Source organism: Pocillopora damicornis, chromosome 9 (assembly GCF_964200805.1).
Source record: "Pocillopora damicornis chromosome 9, jaPocDami1.2, whole genome shotgun sequence".
In the NCBI taxonomy this organism is placed as follows: domain Eukaryota; kingdom Metazoa; phylum Cnidaria; class Anthozoa; order Scleractinia; family Pocilloporidae; genus Pocillopora; species Pocillopora damicornis.
The window spans coordinates 18992008-19011719 of NC_142678.1; the positions used below are offsets into that span (position 1 = coordinate 18992008).

At 38.7% G+C, this 19712-nt stretch overlaps 1 protein-coding gene across 1 annotated transcript; it reads right to left on the reverse strand.

The window, feature by feature from the left end:
- Positions 1–420: 420 nt before the first annotated feature.
- Positions 421–9389, reverse strand: LOC113665149 (uncharacterized). Its single transcript, XM_089182630.1, has 9 exons — positions 9323–9389; positions 9040–9099; positions 7242–7403; positions 6904–6981; positions 6076–6168; positions 4367–5472; positions 3306–3425; positions 1695–3185; positions 421–1372 (listed from the first exon to the last, which is right to left on the reverse strand). The coding sequence occupies exons 1-8, from the start codon at positions 9387–9389 to the stop codon at positions 1707–1709; spliced, it is 3165 nt and encodes a 1054-aa protein (XP_089038756.1). The 3' UTR covers positions 421–1372; positions 1695–1706.
- Positions 9390–19712: the final 10323 nt, after the last annotated feature.

The following is a 19712-nucleotide window of genomic DNA, read 5'->3' on the forward strand; positions in this document are numbered from 1 at the left end:
CTAAGGACCGGCTACCAATGAAGCTGGCAGGTATAAAATCTGAAAATATCGAAGTTTATATCTCACTTAATAACTCGATCTAAGGAAATGGGAAGAGGTTGAGCGAATGAGACATAGGTGCGCTCACTACTCCAAACGAAAGATGTGACGAAACATCATATCTGTCACATAACGTGCTAAAGAAGTGCGTCGCGTGACATCCTAAGAAACGGCTGCCAATGATCGATATTAGCAGTTTTAGAGTCAGAAAATGTCGAAGTTTATCTCTCATTCATTAAATCTGTTTAAAGAAATGGGCAAAAGTGATTAGGCGAATACCAATTCAAACGACAAGAAATGGCTTATGCAGGTTGATGCAGAAATTTTCTTCCCTCTCTTATTGATTTCCTCTTCCATTTCAACAAAATACCAAGCGACTTGTTTCATTGTTTGACATTTAAATGTTAGTTTATTGTACTTAGATAGTAAGTAAACAATCTAATCGGAGAAACTAAATAAAATCATGTGGCTTCAACTTTCTAGCTCGTTCTGAGCTTGCTTTGTAAGCCATAACTAAAATTATAAAATAAAACTTCTCGTTTTGCCATTGGACGATTAGTTTAAACAATATACTTAAAATACATCGTTCTGCTTGTAAAAAATAACACAATTTATCGCATTCAAAATTAAAGGAGAAATCCCAGAAAATTAACTAGTACCAAGAGAAAATCTTTGCCATTACGGCCAAAATCTGTCATTTTAAGTCCAGAGAAACCAAATTCTGATTGACAGCAACTAACTTTAAGTACCAATGACTGAGTATAAATCCTCGAAAAGTGAATCACAATTTCCATATGACATAGACTAAGACAATCGAGTAATCGGACAACTGATTATTCTCCAATTCCTATGGAAATTTTCTACACACGCACATGGCTGTAATAGCTTTATATCACTCATGAGATTAAACCGATTGAGAGAAAGACTAAAAACCTCTGGAAAACGTTTCCAAGACGTTTCAACTTCGACATAAATGTTACGTCCCAATCCTCTCCGTAGAAAATACTTAGATTGAAAATAACTTCTCACATAGTTAGTCATGATAGTTTTAAGACATCATATGAAAACAAAAAAAACCAAACAAACAGTAGTTTGAGAAGGATGTCAAAGATTAAGCTCGTAAAAGCAGTTCAGACAAGCAAAAAGGCAACTTTTGAATCAATGAAAATCTGTTCTCTTGTTAAACTTGACTTTGGCCGTCTTTTGGTTCTTCCTGCTTTGAAAAGAAGACTCTTGACAAAGGTTTCATCGGTAGCTTACTGGTTTCTGGTACAAATATCAGCATTTGTAGGTATCCGAAAACTCCCTAGGATTCCAATGCTAACTGCCTTAACTGAAAAATAAAAGAGTCTAAGTTTAGGGAAGATAGTTGAGTTGCCATGAAATATTTCTTAGCACATGAAACGATACATTGCACAACAGGATTGTTTTAAAAGAAATTTGCTATTTTACTCCCATCATCTTTCCAAAAAAGAATGTTATCATCGTAAACGTGTCCACTTGATTGTACTGCATCTCAATTTGCCGGAGCAAAAGATAAATTCGTAACCCAACTGAAAGTAAAATAACTCACAAGTATCACTGCTCACATATGAGCAAAGATTATGATTTAATGTAACTTTGTATTGAATAGAATGTATCAACAGAATTATTACTTGCTGCAGCTCCTAAATCTCCTCGAAATCCAGGTTGACGTCGTCACCAATGAGTACAAATGGTGCCCAGTGCCAAACCTCCTTGAAATTTTCAATTTCTCTCATACACTTCATGGCCTGATTGAGAGCTTCACTGGCCTTCTTGCCTTCAGAAAGTGCATCGTAGAAGAAATTCATGAACTCCAGGGTTCCCTCGTCGCCAATCGCCCATAAGGTTACCACAACAGATCTGGCACCGGCACCCAAAAGTGCACGCGCCATGCCGACAACACCCTCGGCCATGACCTCCCCACGAGCAGTGTGACAGCAGCTAAGTACAACCAGACGTGCCCGCAACTCAGCTTGTATGACATCTTTCATGGTCAGTAGATAGTCTCTCTCTTGCGGCTGAGGGTTATCTCTTGTGGTGTTTGGTGCCAGGATAACTTCTCCAGTTTCCATTTTACCGTGCGCTGCTATATGAACTAACGCCACTGATGATATTCGTTTTAACACTTCATCTTTTGTTGCCATTTCTCCAGTGAGAGGGGAAACATTGAAGATACGTCCGATCATCTCCACTTCTTTCCTTGCTCCCGGAAGTTGCACCAAAAGTCCTCCCTCATAGATGATATGTTTGAAACATGGGTCGCCAACAAGCAATGCACCAGTCTTCACGTGAAAGTCAGCTGGACAATCATGAATTAGTTGCAAGGTCGTCAGAGAGGGAAGCACACGAATTCTGAAAGAATCACTTAGATATGATGAGTTGGAGTCCCGCAACGCTGCATAAGGTACAAGGCTAAATGGCCCCTCAGGAACGAATGTGATCTCGTAGTTGCCCTCGATCAGGTCAGCAATAGGAGTAACGATGATGTCATGCAGTTTCTTTAAGGCACTTGACTGGGAGTGCCTCACATTAACTCGGATCACATCATTGGCCACTTCCTCTTCTGTCAGCGAGTCAAGCGGAGGATTTTCGATTGTAATAGTACCTTTTGCACCGATTTCCTTAAGAGCAGTTTTGTTCAGGTGCTGGATGAAAACTTCCAATTCATCCTCAAACTTATAATTGTTGACGTGTACTTGCCTCATCTGGATATTATTTTCACTGAGGCAAACCCAGAAGTAAACGCATGGTCCATTAATGGCTATGAAAACTGTGCTCAATGGAAGCCACCTCAGAGAAATGCGGGATGCGCTGGGCGTTAAAGAATCTCCAGGCTGATATTTTGTGACCATGAGATCTCTCAGAGCTTGAGCACGTCCTTTCTCTATGGCAAGAAGAGCCTTCACAACTTGACCTCGACTGAGATTTATACGCCACAAACCTTTGTATGCTGCTTTGTGCTGATTACGATAACAAATCTTCCACTGATCGTTGAGTTGAAGACTAGCCCTGATATCATCATACAATTCTACACTCGAGTAATAATAGTCAAAGGCTCTCATGAGATTTCCTTGGTACTCAAAACTGTCTCCAAGGGAACAGAGTGAGCACGCCTCTCCAGTCTTATCTCCCACTTCTTTGGATATTTCTAGGTGACGTTGATAACACTCAATTGCCATTTTCGACTCTCTTTGACGGAGATGAATCCCGCCGAGAAGGCAATAACTACGTCCCTCTTCGGCCTTGTCTCCCACTTCTTTAGCAATTTCTAGATCACGTTGATGGAACTCGATTGCTGTTTTGAATTGTCTTAGAGTGCAATAAGCAATGCCGAGATTGCCATAACTTCGTCCCTCTCCGGCCTTGTCTCCCACTTCTTTAGCAATTTCTAGACAACGTTGATGGCACTCGATAGCTGTTTTTAACTTTCGTAGACCTTGATAAGCGTTGCCGAGATTGCCATAACTTCCTCCCTCTCCCGCCTTGTCTCCCACTTCTTTAGCAATTTCTAGACGACGTTCATGGTACTTGATGGCTGTTTTGAACTCTCCTAGACCTTGATAAGCGTTGCCGAGATTGCCATAACTTCGTCCCTCTCCGGCCTTGTCTCCCACTTCTTTAGCAATTTCTAGATGACGTTGATGGCACTCGATAGCTGTTTTGAACTCTCCTAGACCTTGATAAGCGTTGCCGAGATTGCCATAACTTCCTCCCTCTCCGGCCTTGTCTCCCACTTCTTTAGCAATTTCTAGATGACGTTGATGGTACTTGATGGCTGTTTTGAACTCTCCTAGACCTTGATAAGCGTTGCCGAGATTGCCATAACCTGGTCCCTCTCCGGCCTTGTCTCCCACTTCTTTAGCAATTTCTAGATCACGTTGATGGTACTTGATGGCTGTTTTGAACTCTCCTAGACCTTTATAAGCGTTGCCGAGACTGCCATAACTTCGTCCCTCTCCGGCCTTGTCTCCCACTTCTTTAGCAATTTCTAGATGACATTGATGGTACTTGATGGCTGTTTTGAACTCTCCTAGACCTTGATAAGCGTTGCCGAGATTGCCATAACTTCGTCCCTCTCCGGCCTTGTCTCCCACTTCTTTAGCAATTTCTAGATGACGTTGATGGTACTTGATGGCTGTGTTGAACTCTCCTAGACCTTGATAAGCACTGGTCCCTCTCCGGCCTTGTCTCTCACTTCTCTAGCAATTTCTAGACGACGTTGATGGTACTTGATGGCTGTTTTGAACTCTCCTAGACCTTGATAAGGGTTGCCGAGACTGCCATAACTTCTTCCCTCTCCGGCCTTGTCTCCCACTTCTTTAGCAATTTCTAGACGACGTTGATGGTACTTGATGGCTGTTTTGAACTCTCCTAGACCTTGATAAGCGTTGCCGAGACTGCCATAACTTCGTCCCTCTCCGGCCTTGTCTCCCACTTCTTTAGCAATTTCCAGATGACGTTGATGGTACTTAATGGCTGTTCTGAACTCTCCTAGACTGCGATAAGCGTTGCCGAGATTGCCATAACCTGGTCCCTCTCCGGCCTTGTCTCCCACTTCTTTAGCAATTTCTAGATGACGTTGATGGTACTTGATGGCTGTTTTGAACTCTCCTAGACCTTGATAAGCGTTGCCGAGATTGCCATAACTTCGTCCCTCTCCCGCCTTGTCTCCCACTTCTTTAGCAATTTCTAGATGACGTTGATGGTACTTGATGGCTGTTTTGAACTCTCCTAGACCTTGATAAGCGTTGCCGAGATTGCCATAACTTTGTCCCTCTCCGGCCTTGTCTCCCACTTCTTTAGCAATTTCTAGATCACGTTGATGGTACTTGATGGCTGTTTTGAACTCTCCTAGACCTTGATAAGCGTTGCCGAGATTGCCATAACTTCGTCCCTCTCCGGCCTTGTCTCCCACTTCTTTAGCAATTTCTAGATCACGTTGATGGTACTTGATGGCTGTTTTGAACTCTCCTAGACCTTGATAAGCGTTGCCGAGATTGCCATAACTTCGTCCCTCTCCGGCCTTGTCTCCCACTTCTTTAGCAATTTCTAGATCACGTTGATGGTACTTGATGGCTGTTTTGAACTCTCCTAGACCTTGATAAGCGTTGCCGAGATTGCCATAACTTCGTCCCTCTCCGGCCTTGTCTCCCACTTCTTTAGCAATTTCTAGATCACGTTGATGGTATTTGATGGCTGTTTTGAACTCTCCTAGACCTTGATAAGCGTTGCCGAGATTGCCATAACTTCGTCCCTCTCCGGCCTTGTCTCCCACTTCTTTAGCAATTTCTAGACGACGTTGATGGTACTTGATGGCTGTTTTGAACTCTCCTAGACTGTTATAAGCGATGCCGAGACTGCCATAACTTCTTCCCTCTCCGGCCTTGTCTCCCAGTTCTTTGGCAATTTCTAGACATTGTTGAAAGTACACGATTGCTGTGTTGAACTGCCCAACATTATGGTAAGTACATCCGAGACTGGCATAAGTGTTTGCTTCGACTTTTAGTTCAGCATTCGATTTCCTTATTAATTGAAGAAGACGTTCGTTATTGTTTTTAATCTTAAAACGTGTCAAGGGTTGCTAAATCATGAGTGGATTTGCGAAAATGCAATGGAAATGTGTGTTTTAAAAATAATGAGATTATTAGATAAAACTTTCAAATTGGAATGATAATTCGAGTCTGGGTTTCTTGAAGAGATTTGATTTCAAGTTATTCGAGAGTGTTGACTAGCTCTGAAGTGCATTTATTAGTTTAGGTTCGGTCGTCATGGTGATTCGTCTCAAGAGAAATATCAGAGGCATTCAGCAGAAACTCTGGGAACTAGTTAATATGGTCTCTTCTTTTAAGCAAAGTTTCATGGAATAATCGAGAGAACTCCTTAATAATATTTTAGTTTCTTAAAACTGCTCAGTGCAGTATAAGAGAACATCGCTTGCACTATGTGTAGAAGAAATAGCCTGGAACGTATTGACTATTCTTGAAATATTAGTCGCATTGCATCTCGTATCACGTTTGAAACATTCGTCAAAGGATACGGTCAATCCCATATGCAACCAGCTCCTTGCTTCTTTATACCAGCAAAGTTCGACACAAGCTCTGGCTCCTGAAAAGGAGAGAATAATTGGTGGTGCGAGGTAATTTATCACTGTTAATGTATAAAAGCATTGATAAAATGGACTTAATTTGTCATTTGGCTGGGAACAAAAACTGCGATAATAAAGGAAATCTGAACTTGTAGAAGGATTGAAAATGAGCAATAAGGAGCTAATGCAAAGCAGCTACCAATTAAGGTTCAACCGATGATGATAACGACGAATTTATCTCGCGCATTCTTTATTTTAATGTGCTCTTATGCGCTTTTCAGCACTTTTCGGGGAAGTTTTCGGGCAGACTGCATTGAGCAGTTTAACTTTTGAAAGATAATTTTTCAGGTGCCTCCTTGCCGGGTTTTTTAAACGTCCCCTGCTAAAGGTTACAGAGAAGATGCAAGAAACGGGGCTTTCGGTCTTCCTTTCATATCCGGGACAATAATATCAGACCATTTGCCGATATCATAGCTTGGGTGACAGCACATTCTCCTCAGATATTTTACGACTCTAAGTGTTGGTCCGGTCTAGGGCTTGAACCCTCGACCTCCGGCGCTCTACAACGTGAACTAACCAGGCAGCGGTATTTGAGAGCTTATTGACATTTTCTTCTGCTTTTTACCCACATGACAGACATTGACACACCAGATACAATTGACACTTGGGGTGCAGTCACCTGCCACAGACCACAAAATCCTCTTTTGACAAAATCAGAGAATAGAATGTTGATGGCTTATGTCTGAAACACCCACCTTTCTTAATAGCTTTGATTAAAGTGGGTTCCAATTGAACAGCAACTGTTGCATCATCGAGACATTCCACGTAGTTTGCTATGAGATTCAGGAAATAAGGTTTAAAAAAGTGGTCATCATATGGAATTGCAACAAAGAAGCCTTTAAAAATTACAATTGCTTAAAATGTAATGAGGATCATTTCTTTGCTTCATTTTCATCCGCTACAGGGCGATTTATGTTTTTATGCTACTTTTCTGCAGTTGCTCAATTCTTTTCTTCTCTTGATGCAGATTTTGTATTCCGTTATCTTGTAACGCTGCATGAGAGATTTATATATTTAGATATGAAATTGTTACCCAAACGGAAATGAGCTGTTGCCCTGTTGCTGTAAAACTTGGCGTTGAGTCGTTCATCCATGCAGTTCACTTTAAGTCCTTCCGTGTAAGAGTTTATCGCCTTATTAGCTTCTCCTTGTCTGTATTCTTTGTTACCTTTCTCCAGACATACTTTAGCTGTTTCTGAAAACACAACGTTTTAGTGTTAATGATTGAGTAATGAGTGAAACGACCCTTGACGGATGATGCCAACTTCATATATCCAAACGAACTTTTAGGTTAAAAGAGCTTAAAGCAATGAAAAAAGATCAGAAAAGTTTAATACCTGTACAGTTTGTTTAAGTAAAATGTATAAGGTGTTGGGAGTCTGGGCTGTAGCTTGGCTATTACTAGATCAAGTCTGTTCGGTTTACATTTAGGTCGAGAGGCTTTCACAAACCCCTTTTATACCTGGCTTACGTTTTCCAAAATATCACGTTTTACCAGGAGATCCCATTTGAACTCAATTTCTTTTACAATCGCCCTTCAGGAGAGTTTATCTGTGCATTTTGTTCGCTTTAAAATATGCAAGCTATTTGGAGTTTTAGCTGTAGCTTGGTTATAACCAGATCAAGTCTGTTCGGTTTACATTTACGTCGAGAGACTTTCCAAAAACCCTTTTACACCTGCGTTACGCTTTCCAAATATCAAGTTAGAATATAAAATCCCATGAGTTACTGAGAAAAAATGCATAAAGCAGAGCAAAGCCAGGACCGAAAAGGTTAAAACTTTTTAATGTTCTGATAACAAAAAAAACATCGGGCTGAGAGTGACAAGAGTTCGTGGTTTGCCCATCCTTCAGAAAAGAGCGCCGGAAAACATGTTTTTTGTTTTTGTTTTTTTTTTTTTATTAGTAATTGGTTTTTCCCATACATTTAATTGTCTATTGAGAACATACTCGTATAGGCTTATTGGAAAAAATTTGATAGGGAAATTACTACTTTCCCACGAAATGCCATTTTGTCTGTTATAAAAGTCAGGGGTTCTAAATTTTGTTAACAAGTGGTTTACAGCGTGGGCCTGGTGTTGACATAACTGTCTTAAGAGGCGTGAAACATTTAGAGGACCAAAACAGGCGATACGGCTGAGACAAAATGCCTCCTCTTCTCTATAGAATTCTCAAATTGCGTAAAATTTCTGCCAAACATGTATTGAACAGTAAAGTACAAGAAGGTGTTAGCGTAAATACTTTCCTTTTGGCGGCCTCAAAAAGTTACCCGTTTACAGATTTTTCAAAACTCGACTTTGACGGGTCTACGGGTACTAACAGCTCTCTCTTGCCGAAAATGACTTTCATACTAAAAGTGACCAAATTTAGAATACTTTCAAGTGCAAAAAGGATAATACCTTTTCAGCGCAAATATCGCTCATTTTAGATGTAAATTTAAGATACATCGTTAATCTCCAAAACATTATGCGTTGATTTACAAGTAAGCACTTCTAAAACTCAGAATACTGAGTTTCACGTAGCCTAGTAGGCAAATTTTGGCCGATTTTTCTTTAAGTTAGGGCTCTTCAAAGCGAAGTCGCCTTCAAATTTGTCGCTTTATTGTTACGAATAATTAATAATGTCTATGCATTTTACCTGATCGGATCGAGCAATAAATTGTTTTTTCCTTTGGTTTTTTATTTTACTGGTAACAGAGTTTGGATTTGAAGAAACAATCTTTTTGCTGTTTCAAAAACTTATTTACAGAACTTACGCAAATTTTGATGTAAATGTGACAAAAACTTCACTGGGGCGTCCTTCAAAAAATCTTGTTTCGCCCGGTGTACTTACCTCTTAAGGGGTCATTGTATACATCCAGTTCAGCGTCACTTGACGTAACTTGACTTTCCTCTGTTGTAGAAATTACCGAGAAGATATTTCAACTTTGTCAGCCTGAGTGATCATAACTATGTTCACCTACAGTTAGCATTCTAATACTGACGCATTTGGTGGATTCTAAAAACCTTCAAGTCGAAATGATCCAAAAAAATTGTGCACCAGAATTAAGATATACTTAATTAATAAACAGTACAAAATCACCACAAATAAGTCTTTCCCTGTTGCTTTTTCTTACCTGTGGCTGGAAACTCATTTTTCTCCTCCAGTTCTCCTCCCGTTGTTGGGAGGTTACCTTCTGCCATAGCTAGAAATAAAAATTAAATCGGTTGTACTGAGCTATTTTGTTAAAAATAAAAAGAGGATGAAAGTAATCTAAAGAAAACGTTGTATACTTTATCATAGAGAGAGAATGAGAATCTCAAAGTTTTCTGCGCCACGTTATTGTGGTTGCACGACAGCTTCAGTCAAGTTCCGCGGTTTGTGTCATGTTTGTTTTTTCAATTGTTTGTTTGTTTTTTTTCGAAGTCTCATCTGTTGAAACGTCGTTCAAGACTTTCCCTTATCAAAATGCGTGAGTTGCAATACACAACCTAGTTGTACCTGGTGGACATGGATAAGCATGGATCAAAAATGATGCAATTAAAGACTCTTTCTCTAATTCCTTCATTTTATCGCGTGTGGGGCTGGGATAATTCGCGAAACTTACCCGAAACAAAAGCACCTTCGAGGGTTTGCGTTACAGTCGCGAATTCTACCAGCACCCCGCGAGCCTATTGCGTAAAGAAACACGTTTATCGACCTTGTTCTTCTACAAAGTGCATGTGTAAAAAGTCCCTCAAAGCTATCGAAAAATTGCTGAACAAAGTCTTTTTTTTTATTAACAGAATTATAAGTTCTAGTCAATAAACTCCCTCATTAATTTTTTTTTGAAGGAACCAGGAAATTTAGAATAACTGGACGAGCTGGTCCGTCTCCAAATTATGTTGGGGAAGGATCCGATTTTTTCATTTCGAATTCAAAAAAGGCACTAAATACGAGGTTATTTTGGGGGACTAGAGAAGATGGCATTGGGAAGTGTCCTATTCATCAAAACTCTTGTACTCAAGAAACTTCATCTACAACAAATTGAAAGCCATGCGCAACACACAGACTCCTGCATAGCTTAATCCTGTAGGCCATCGAATGAATTAACTGCCAGGCCATGAGCATTTGGCGGAGGAAGTAGACTGAAAGCGAAATGAAACTGAAAAATTATTTGTGAACGAATTGCTGATCAAAAAAGAATCTTTTGCAATATTATAGTGAATGGGAAATTTAGGACTGAAGCTGCTGAGGTGGTCTTGCCCTACAGAACAGGATTCTGCTCTAATATCAGTATTTACTGAGCCCACAGTTTTATCTTCCAGCGCACGATGTAAACACTCAAACATTGTACCCATTTAGTCAGTCATCGCGCGAAAAGGTGTATCTACTAAAACCAAACTCTGACAGATAATCAGTAAGAAATGATACTACTAACCACCTTGTAGATACGTAGTTTGAACGTTTGAAGACAGAAATTTATTCACCGTCGACGATTACCGTGTCAAGTTTCGCGAGGAGTTAGATTGATGTTCCAAAGCGTTTAAAAAAAAACAGAATAATTAATCGTGTCGTTAACGAGGTTTCGTTTTCATACGTAATCAAGAAATCGTAGTCATCGTGATTCTGGTGTTGAAAATTTCACTTTTGTTGACACGTTTTCCCAATTTCTCTACTATTTATATGTTTAGGTGGCACCCGCGAGCGAACAGGAAACCTGTGCTCCGATCGGCTACCCAAGAGTGCAAAATGTGTTTTCTTTCGATTCCTACTCCAAAGAGATAATTAAATTGAAGCAGACAAATTCGTATCCACAAGCGGACAGGTATCATCCTTTTTATTCAAGAATATTGATTGTAAATTTGAATGAAATACAATTTTTAAATAGGAGCATCGAAAACAGAGATTCACTGCATCGAAACTCAGCTCGCCGGAAAACAATTCAATTTCGGACATTGTAATACAACAATTTCTCATTACAAGAACTATTTCCTTAAAAAATAATTGAATTCAGCTTCAGTTAAAAATTTTAAAATATTTTTAAAAGAGCTTACATGGAAAGTAAAATTGTCATGTTGATAAATCCGGCTGTAATGACGACATTGATACCTTTATATGTGAAGATATAAATGGCACATTTACAGCGTGCGGTGGAGATGTCACTTTTTGAAAACTGAAAAAAATTCCAGTGTTTCACCAACAACCATATTACCGTTATTATTACCATATAGCACGAATGTTACGATATCAAAAGTAACGTACGGATTGTGTATTTTTTATTCAACCTCGAGCTTTGTTTCAAACCTCGTTTGTTTTCGAGAGATAATAGCTGGTTTTCATATTGACGAGAGCTATGATTATATACAACACGTTATCTAGCTTTGTCACATGCTCATCACGCGCTTCTGCCGCATAATCATCACGCACAGTTAAACATTTAACTCCCGTGATCCAAAGTTAATTCTCCTCTCTAGCTGCTCCATGTTTTCTTTCAAAGTAGGTATGAAAATTTGGTGTTAACCAAAAATAACCAATTCTGCCAGATAAAACTTTGACTATTCTCATTACCTACTTGCTGGATAATGTATTGATATTACAGGGATAAGTTACAAGTTATATCACTTGCAGGAGTTTAAGGGTTTAAGAAATTGCATCGCGTGCAGACTGTTTAACCACGAGGCAAATGAGAGAAACCAATGAAATTCATAAGTGTATGTAAGTGAAATATTTTACGTCTGACAACAATAACCCGAGAAAATTCGACTGAAATTAAATTGAACTGTTGTCAGCTGCACGAAAATTAAGATTACGACCTTTATTTAACAAATAGAGAAGCCTTGACTGTGCTCTGTTCTGTTACAAAGCACGCAGGAAGCGGCTAGAGTACGAAAGAAGTGTAGGGAGAAACACGAGACGTAGTCGAGTGTTTCTTCCCACTTCTTTCGTGCTCTAGCCGCTTCCTAAGTGCTTTATAACAGAACAAAGCACAGTCAAGGCTTCTCTATTTGTTTTATAATAAAGAATCCGTTAAATTACCCAAGCATTACTTTCAATTTTCAAAGCAAACTTTATTTCCAAAGCGAACAACAATGTCGTCAGCATGCTCTATACTCTCATAAAGCACGGTACAATAAGCCAATAAGAATCCTAGTTAGAATGGTTCAAATAATCGGATTGGCTGTACAAGACTAAAGCTGTCAAAAGTGTCAAACCATCAAAGTTCAAAAACCATCAAAGTTCACATTCCACGATAGTTTACAAACTAAAATAGTTCGGCAAGTCGAATTTAACACTTTTGCCTGAAGTTTTTAAGTCTCTAATACAGAATCTTGTAGTGAAATGTTCAGTGAACTTCAGCCGAATTATGGCTTATAAAAACACGCGAGTTTTTTCTCATGACAAGGTTGAAAACAAACTGTTCAAGGCGTGTGTTTTTTGAATGAACGACAGCCGAATTCACCGGAACATGAAGATCGCTCTTGATGACAGCGCCGCAAAACTCGGCTGGAGTGACTGATGTGACTTTCCACTCAACGTATCGGAAAGGATATCAGAGCAAGCTCTTATTTTTTCACTCGAAGGGTGGCCGATGTAGTTTCTGAGGCTTACTTTACTGTGATGACCGGAGATCGCCATGATGAGCGAGCTGCGATGAACTTAGCATGATCATATTCGCTCAGACACCGTCATGATTAGTATGAATTTTAACAATTAAAACTCGGAATGTTTATTTTGTTTTTCCTTTGAGGATTTTCGTATCTGCTCACGTTTTAATAACGTAAATTTCGGCGCCTAGTATGTTTACAAACCTTTGTTTGATTCTTCTGTTGCTACTTGCCGGCTCGCTTCAGTTCCGAAATTTCACTTTCAATTATCGGAAAATAGCTAAAAAGAAGTCCTGGAAAAGCTCGAACACAGTACAATTGGCAGATGGCGTGACAGCTGTAGCTCAGCTCTATGCTCTATACTCTCATAGAGCACGCTCTTTCAACCAATGACAGCGCGCGTTATATCCGAACTTTATTATAAACTCTCATAGAGCACGCTACAATAAGCCAATCAGAATCCCTGTTAGAATGGTTCAAATAATCTGATTGGCTGTACAAGACAAAAGCTGTCAAAAGTGTCAAACCATCAAAGTTCAAAAACTATCAAAGTTCACAATCTGCGATAGTTTACAAACCAAAATAGTTCGGCAGGTCGAATTTAACGCTTTTGCCTGAAGTTTTTAATACAGATTCTTGAAGTGAAATGTTGTGTGAACTTCAGCCGAATTATGGTTCATAAAAACACGCGAGTTTTTTCACATGACAAGGTAGAAAACAAACTGTTCAAGGCGAGTGTTTTTTAAATGAACGACAGCCGAATTCACCGGAACATGAAGATCGCTCGAGCTGACAGCGCCGCAAAACTCGGCAGCAGTGACTGAAGTGACTTTCCACTCAACACATCGGAAAGGATATCAGAGCGAGCTCTTATTTTTTCACTCGAAGGGCGGCCGATGTAGTTTCTAAGGCTTGCTTTAATGTGATGACCGGAGATCGCCATGATAAGCGAGCCGCGATGGACTTCAGCATGATCATTTTTGCTCAGACACCGTCATGATTAGTATGAATTTTAACAGTTATGCCAGTTTGGTTATATTTTTCATCATTTCTGTTTTGTTCTGTTTTGTTTTTGAACTCTGAACTTTATATAATATACCAGTGTTGGCTGCGTCTGATTTTTATTACCATGCGTAAGCTTGCAATCTAACTGAGTGTGAGAATCTTTAAAACTCGGAATGTCTATTTTGTTTTTCCTTTGAGGATTTTCGTATCTGTTCACGTTTTAATAACGTAAATTACGGCGCCTGGTATGTTTACAAACCTTTCTTTGGTTCTTCTGTTGCTACTTGCCGGCTCGCTTGTTCCGAAATTTCACTTTCAATTATCGGAAAAAGCTAAAAAGAAGTCCCGGAAAAGGTCAAACATAATACAATTTGGCAGATGGCGTGACAGCTTTAGCTCAGTTCTATGCTCTATACTCTCATAGAGCACGCTCTTTTAACCAATGACAGCGCGCGTTATATCCGAACTTTATTATAATTATAAATAAAATGAGCTCTAAACAGCTCTAATCAGTTGCAGAATGAAGATTGATTTGTACCTGTTAAACTATCATCCTCTGAATCCCTCTAATCTCCAAATGATATCATTTGTTAATTCAACATGCCTGAAAATATCAAAAGTAATATTTGGCTTTACAACAATTTCGATGAAGAAATGAAGGTAACATATTCACGAGTTTGAAAGATTTAACCTCCTCTAATGCCCAGTTTCGTGATCAAAATTGCTGTTCTTCTTTAAGAAAATTATTGTGCTTGTTTTTTTTGTTGTTTGTTTTTTCAATTCTTTTTATGATTATTACTTGTTATAATCCAGCGAAATCATTAGAGGGAGATACAAAGCTAAAGGAATCACATCAATGATATGTATTCTTTATGTATATTTTTTTTCCAATTTTCTCGTCTTTCGATTATAATATGCTACACATTTCTTCATTAGCTTTCCTCACCTCAAGAATACTTGCAATAAATTTAACTCCAATCAAGTTCTTTTCCAAGAAAAATACTTGACTTCTCGTTGTATCTAGAGAAAAGCATATTTAAATCGTTTCGCGTTTTGGAAAGAATTAAAGCGGTACCATACGTACTGTTCTTAAAGAAATATCCGAGGAAGATATTCAAAATTTTTAAATCTATGTACTCCATGCATCTTTGTGTACAGAAACCCTCAGTGTATCTTACAGGAATTTTATGAATAAACTGTTACTGAAGCAGTTGTCTTTAAGGTGGAAGAGAAATCTGAGGCCCTGGCTATCTGTCTCTTTGAGCTCCAGAATTGTCTCCTTAGTTTGGATGCAGTAAGCAAAACCATAAATAATTGTATAACAGTTTGTACGGACAACTGACGCACTTGATGCTGGAATCAGAAATGCCGCAGCTTCGTAAATCCCTCATGGGAAGATAATAAGCTACCTCAAGGTCTGGTATGTTTATCTACAAGTCAGCATTGATATTTAATCTGTCGTTTAATCTGATCTGACGGATAGCGTTTTTTTTTCGGTCGTCGATTAAAAATGATTTTTTTCTTTTGTCACGAAAGAGCCTAAAATTTCCTTTCTATCATTATCATCATCATCATCTTTTATTTCCCTTATTAACACAATAGAAAAAAATTGTTTACAGCGGTTATAGCCAGAAGACGAGGAGACCCAGGAAGCCACTGGGCTTATGGGAGAGCCACCTCACTCACATTAATAAATAAAGTAAAGAAAAAGTGCTGCGAATGTGCGGCTAAGCCAATGGAGGCAATAAGTTATTTCTATAATAAAACATGAATTTGGCGATTTCAAACGTATTGACTTGGAAAATATCTAAAATTACTAGTTTGGAGAATAAAGGTGCGGAATGGGCTCGATAGTCTGAGTTGGTGATAGCCCGCACAGCTCGCTTTTGCAAGTAATAAATTCTATTTAAGTTAGATACGTATATGGAAGACCAGGCGCAGTTACAATAGACGATATAAGGATAAATTAAGGTGTAGTACAAAGTGATTTTGGTTGTAGAGGATAGGAAAAGGCGAGACCTGAATATAATACCCATTGATTTAGCGATTTATTTACATACATAGGTGATATGGTGTTTCCAGGTAAGATGATGATCAATATAGGCCCCAAGGAATTTAGTTATGTTAGATTGTTGAAGGGGTTTACCTCCAAAGGGGAGAAAAATGCTGGAGTTAAATTTTTTTTTCTGGGTTTAAAAATTACGTAGTTATTTTTCTTTATATTAACTGAGAGCTTATTGCATTTTTGCCAAACATCAATATTTTGGAGTTCATCATTAAGTACGGATTCTAAGCAATTTGGGTTTGGGTGAGAATAAAAGATACTGGTGTCATCAGCGAAAAGCAGAGGGTCTGTTAATTCAGAGGCATCAGGGAGGTCATTTCTGCACAGAATGAACAATAGAGGGCCTAAAATCGAACCTTGAGGGTCACCACACTTAATGGTTTGCATTGGAGAGCAAGCTTGATTGTATTGGACAAATTGCTGGCGGCAAGAAAAGTAGCTTTTAAACCACTGCAGAACCACGTTACGGATGCCATAGTGCTCCAATTTGGCAAACAAGATTTCATGGTCGAGAGTGTCAAATTATGACAGTGTCAAACAAGATTTGATGGCCGAGAGTGTCAAATCATGTAATTTAACACATGAAACTTTCGACATTGATGATCTAAGCAGTATGCATGATGATCCTTTATGTATCCACTGTATATCATGGCTCACTAACGAGAAATCTACAGCTTAATGTGAGAACTTCAGATCGTAGAATCCCATGGTCTAAGATTCGATCCTGCGTTCGTGACGAGTAAATAAGATCGATATTTCTTTCGTTCTTTTGTCTCATGTTTCAAATTATTTCTATTTGTATCTATAGTCAATACCCGTTTATCTCATTCACTGCAATAGGTCCTTATTGACTTATTCTGTCCTAACCTTAACTCCTGTGAAAATGTGATTTGCCCCACAAGTGTGTAACAAAACGGTACACTTGTTAACACCAGCAGTATTGGAGAAGCTGAATATGAGCTCATCGAAGTCGAAACAGAAAACGGTGTATCATTGTTTATTTCGTGATCCATGATTCTATTTTGTAGCTATACTGTTTCACTATTTGTACGCCAGGTTGAGACTGGGCCTCATACAAGATCTTTTAGGTTTTCATTTTCTTTAATCCCGAGTATAGCACAATGACATAAACGTCCTGCTTTTTAATTTTTTTTGTGGATGTGGAAGTCGTTAAACCACTGCCTGCTTAGGTTGTAGGGCGCCGGGCTGCCTTGCGGGATGTCGAGGGTTCAAGGCCAACAGAACAGAATTCTCAATATCAGTATTTACTGAGCCCACAGTTTTATATTCCAACGCACAATGTAAACACTCAAACATCGTGCCCATTTTGTCCGTCATCGCACGAAAAGGTAAATCTACTAAAAATGAACTCTAACAGATAACCAGTTAAAAATAATATTACTAACCACCTTAGAGATAAGTAGTCTGAACATTTGAAGACAAAAATTTATTCGCAAAGTTTCGCGAGTAGGTGGAAGGACGTTCCAAATTCTTTAAAAAAACTAGAATAATTAATCGTGTCGTTGCCGAGGTTTCGTTTTCATTCGTGATCAAGAAATCGTAGTCATCGTGGTTCTGGGGTTAAAATTTTCACTTTTGTTGACACGTGTACCCAATTTCCCTGCTATTTCTACGTTGTGGTGGGACCCGCGAGCGAGCAAGAAAACCTGTGCTCTGATCGGCTACCAAAGAGTGCAAAATGTGTTTTCTTTTGAGTCCCTCGTTGATTCCCCAAAAAAGGATAAAAAAGAAATGCTTCTAGCCTGTTGAATACCTCGAATAATGCCGTAACTAAACAGTTTATTCTTGTCATATGAACAAAAGCTTTTCGGGCATTTTTGGTTAAAACAGGTCACAGATACGTCCCAAATGAAAACAAAACAAAACAAAAATCAAAACGAGACTAGCAGAGTCATTTGGTAATTCCATGGTGCATGAAAATATTTTGTTATATTGTAATATATCCTTTGATCCTTTGCTGAGGACGTCTTCGTCTCGGTGCTTAAAATGTAATGAGAGAAATTGGCCGATGTACAGCCTTCTTAGGCTCACACTCGTTCGGGAATACAAATGCATATAGGAGGTATTAGATAATCGCGCGTGGATACGAAATTTATCATCGAGTGTTCATGACATCTTTTACACCTTCAATGAGATTAGTCAATTCAAGCAGTTATATCTGTATCCAAAGGTGGACATGAATCATCCTTTTTAAATAAAGATATTGATTGAAAATTTGCATCAAATACAATTTTTTAAATAGGAGCATTGAAAATAGAGATCCGCTGCACTGACGCTCAGCTTGTCGGAAAACCAATTCAATTTCAAGCATTGTAATACAAAAATTTCTTATTACAAGAAGTATTTCCTTAAAAAAGACCTCAATTCAGCTTCAGGTAAAAAAAAACCCTCAAAAAAAGCCTACATGGAAAGTAAAACAGTCATGTTGATAAATTCGGTCTAATGACGACCTTGATACCTTTATATGTGAAGGTATAAATGTTACATTTACAGCGTAAGGTGGATATGCATATGTCACGTTTTGGAAACTAAAAAAAATTCTGGTGTTTCACCAACAACCATATTACCGTTATTCTTACCATATATCGCAAATGTTACGATATCAAAAGAAACGTAGGAATTATGTATTTTTTTTTCAACCTCGAGCTTTGTTCCAAACTTCGTTTGTTTTCGAGAGAAATTTGCTGGTTTTGACTTCGACAAGAGCTATAATTATATACAGCAGTTTATCTAGCTCTGTCACATGCTCATCACACGCTTCTGTCGCATAACGGTTAAGTATATTTAAATCTTTAACTCCCGTGATCTAATTTTTAATTCTCCCCTCTAGCGGCTACATGTTTTCTTTCAAAGTAGATACTGAAACTTGGTGTTAGTTAAAAGATAACGAGCTCTACCTAATAAAACTTTGAGCATACTCATTTCCTGTTTGCTGAATAATGTATTGATATTACAGGGATAAGTTACAAGCTATATCACTTGCAGGAGTTTAAGGGCCTATTTACACGGTACGACTTTGTCGCATGCGACAAGCTTACGACAGGCTTACGACACGAATTGTTTCGTGTAAATCAAACCTACAACTCGCTTACGACTCTTAAGTCATGTCGTAGGCCTGTTGTAAGCTTGTCGCATGCGACAAAGTCGTGCCGTGTAAATAGGCCTTAAGAATTTAGGAAATTGCATCGCACGCAAACTATTGAGCCACGAGCCAAATGAGAGAAACCAATGAAACATTTCGTCATCTGACAACAACAAACCGAGAAAACTCGATTGTATTAAAGTTGATTGTTGTCAGCCGCAAGAAAAATAAGGCTGCGATCTTTCATTATAAATAACATGAGCTCTACAGCTCTAATCATTTGCAGAACGAAATTGATCCTCTGAATCCCTCTATTCTCCAAACGATGTCACTTGTTAATTCTACATGCCTCAAAATATTGAGAATAACGTTTTGCTTTACAACAATTTCGATGAAAGAATGAAGGTAATATGTTAACGAGTTTGAACCTCTAACCTCGTCTAATGCCCAGTTTCGTGATCAAAATTGCTGTTCTTCTTGAAGAAAATCATTGTGTTTGATTTTTTGTTTGTTTGCTTTTTTATTCTTTGATGATGATTATTACTTGTTTACATGTTTCTCCATGGCGATTAACTAATTCTGTGATTTAAATTCAGCTCTTTTTCTTTACGTGCACAACACTCGCAATCCGCAAATTCCCTTTTCTCCTCAGAGCAGGACATGTTACTCTCTCCCAAAACTGAATCGATAAGGATAAATTCACATCGCGAGTTATATTGTACCAATGCAATTTCTCTTCAAGCGATCAACTCGATATATCCCTCGT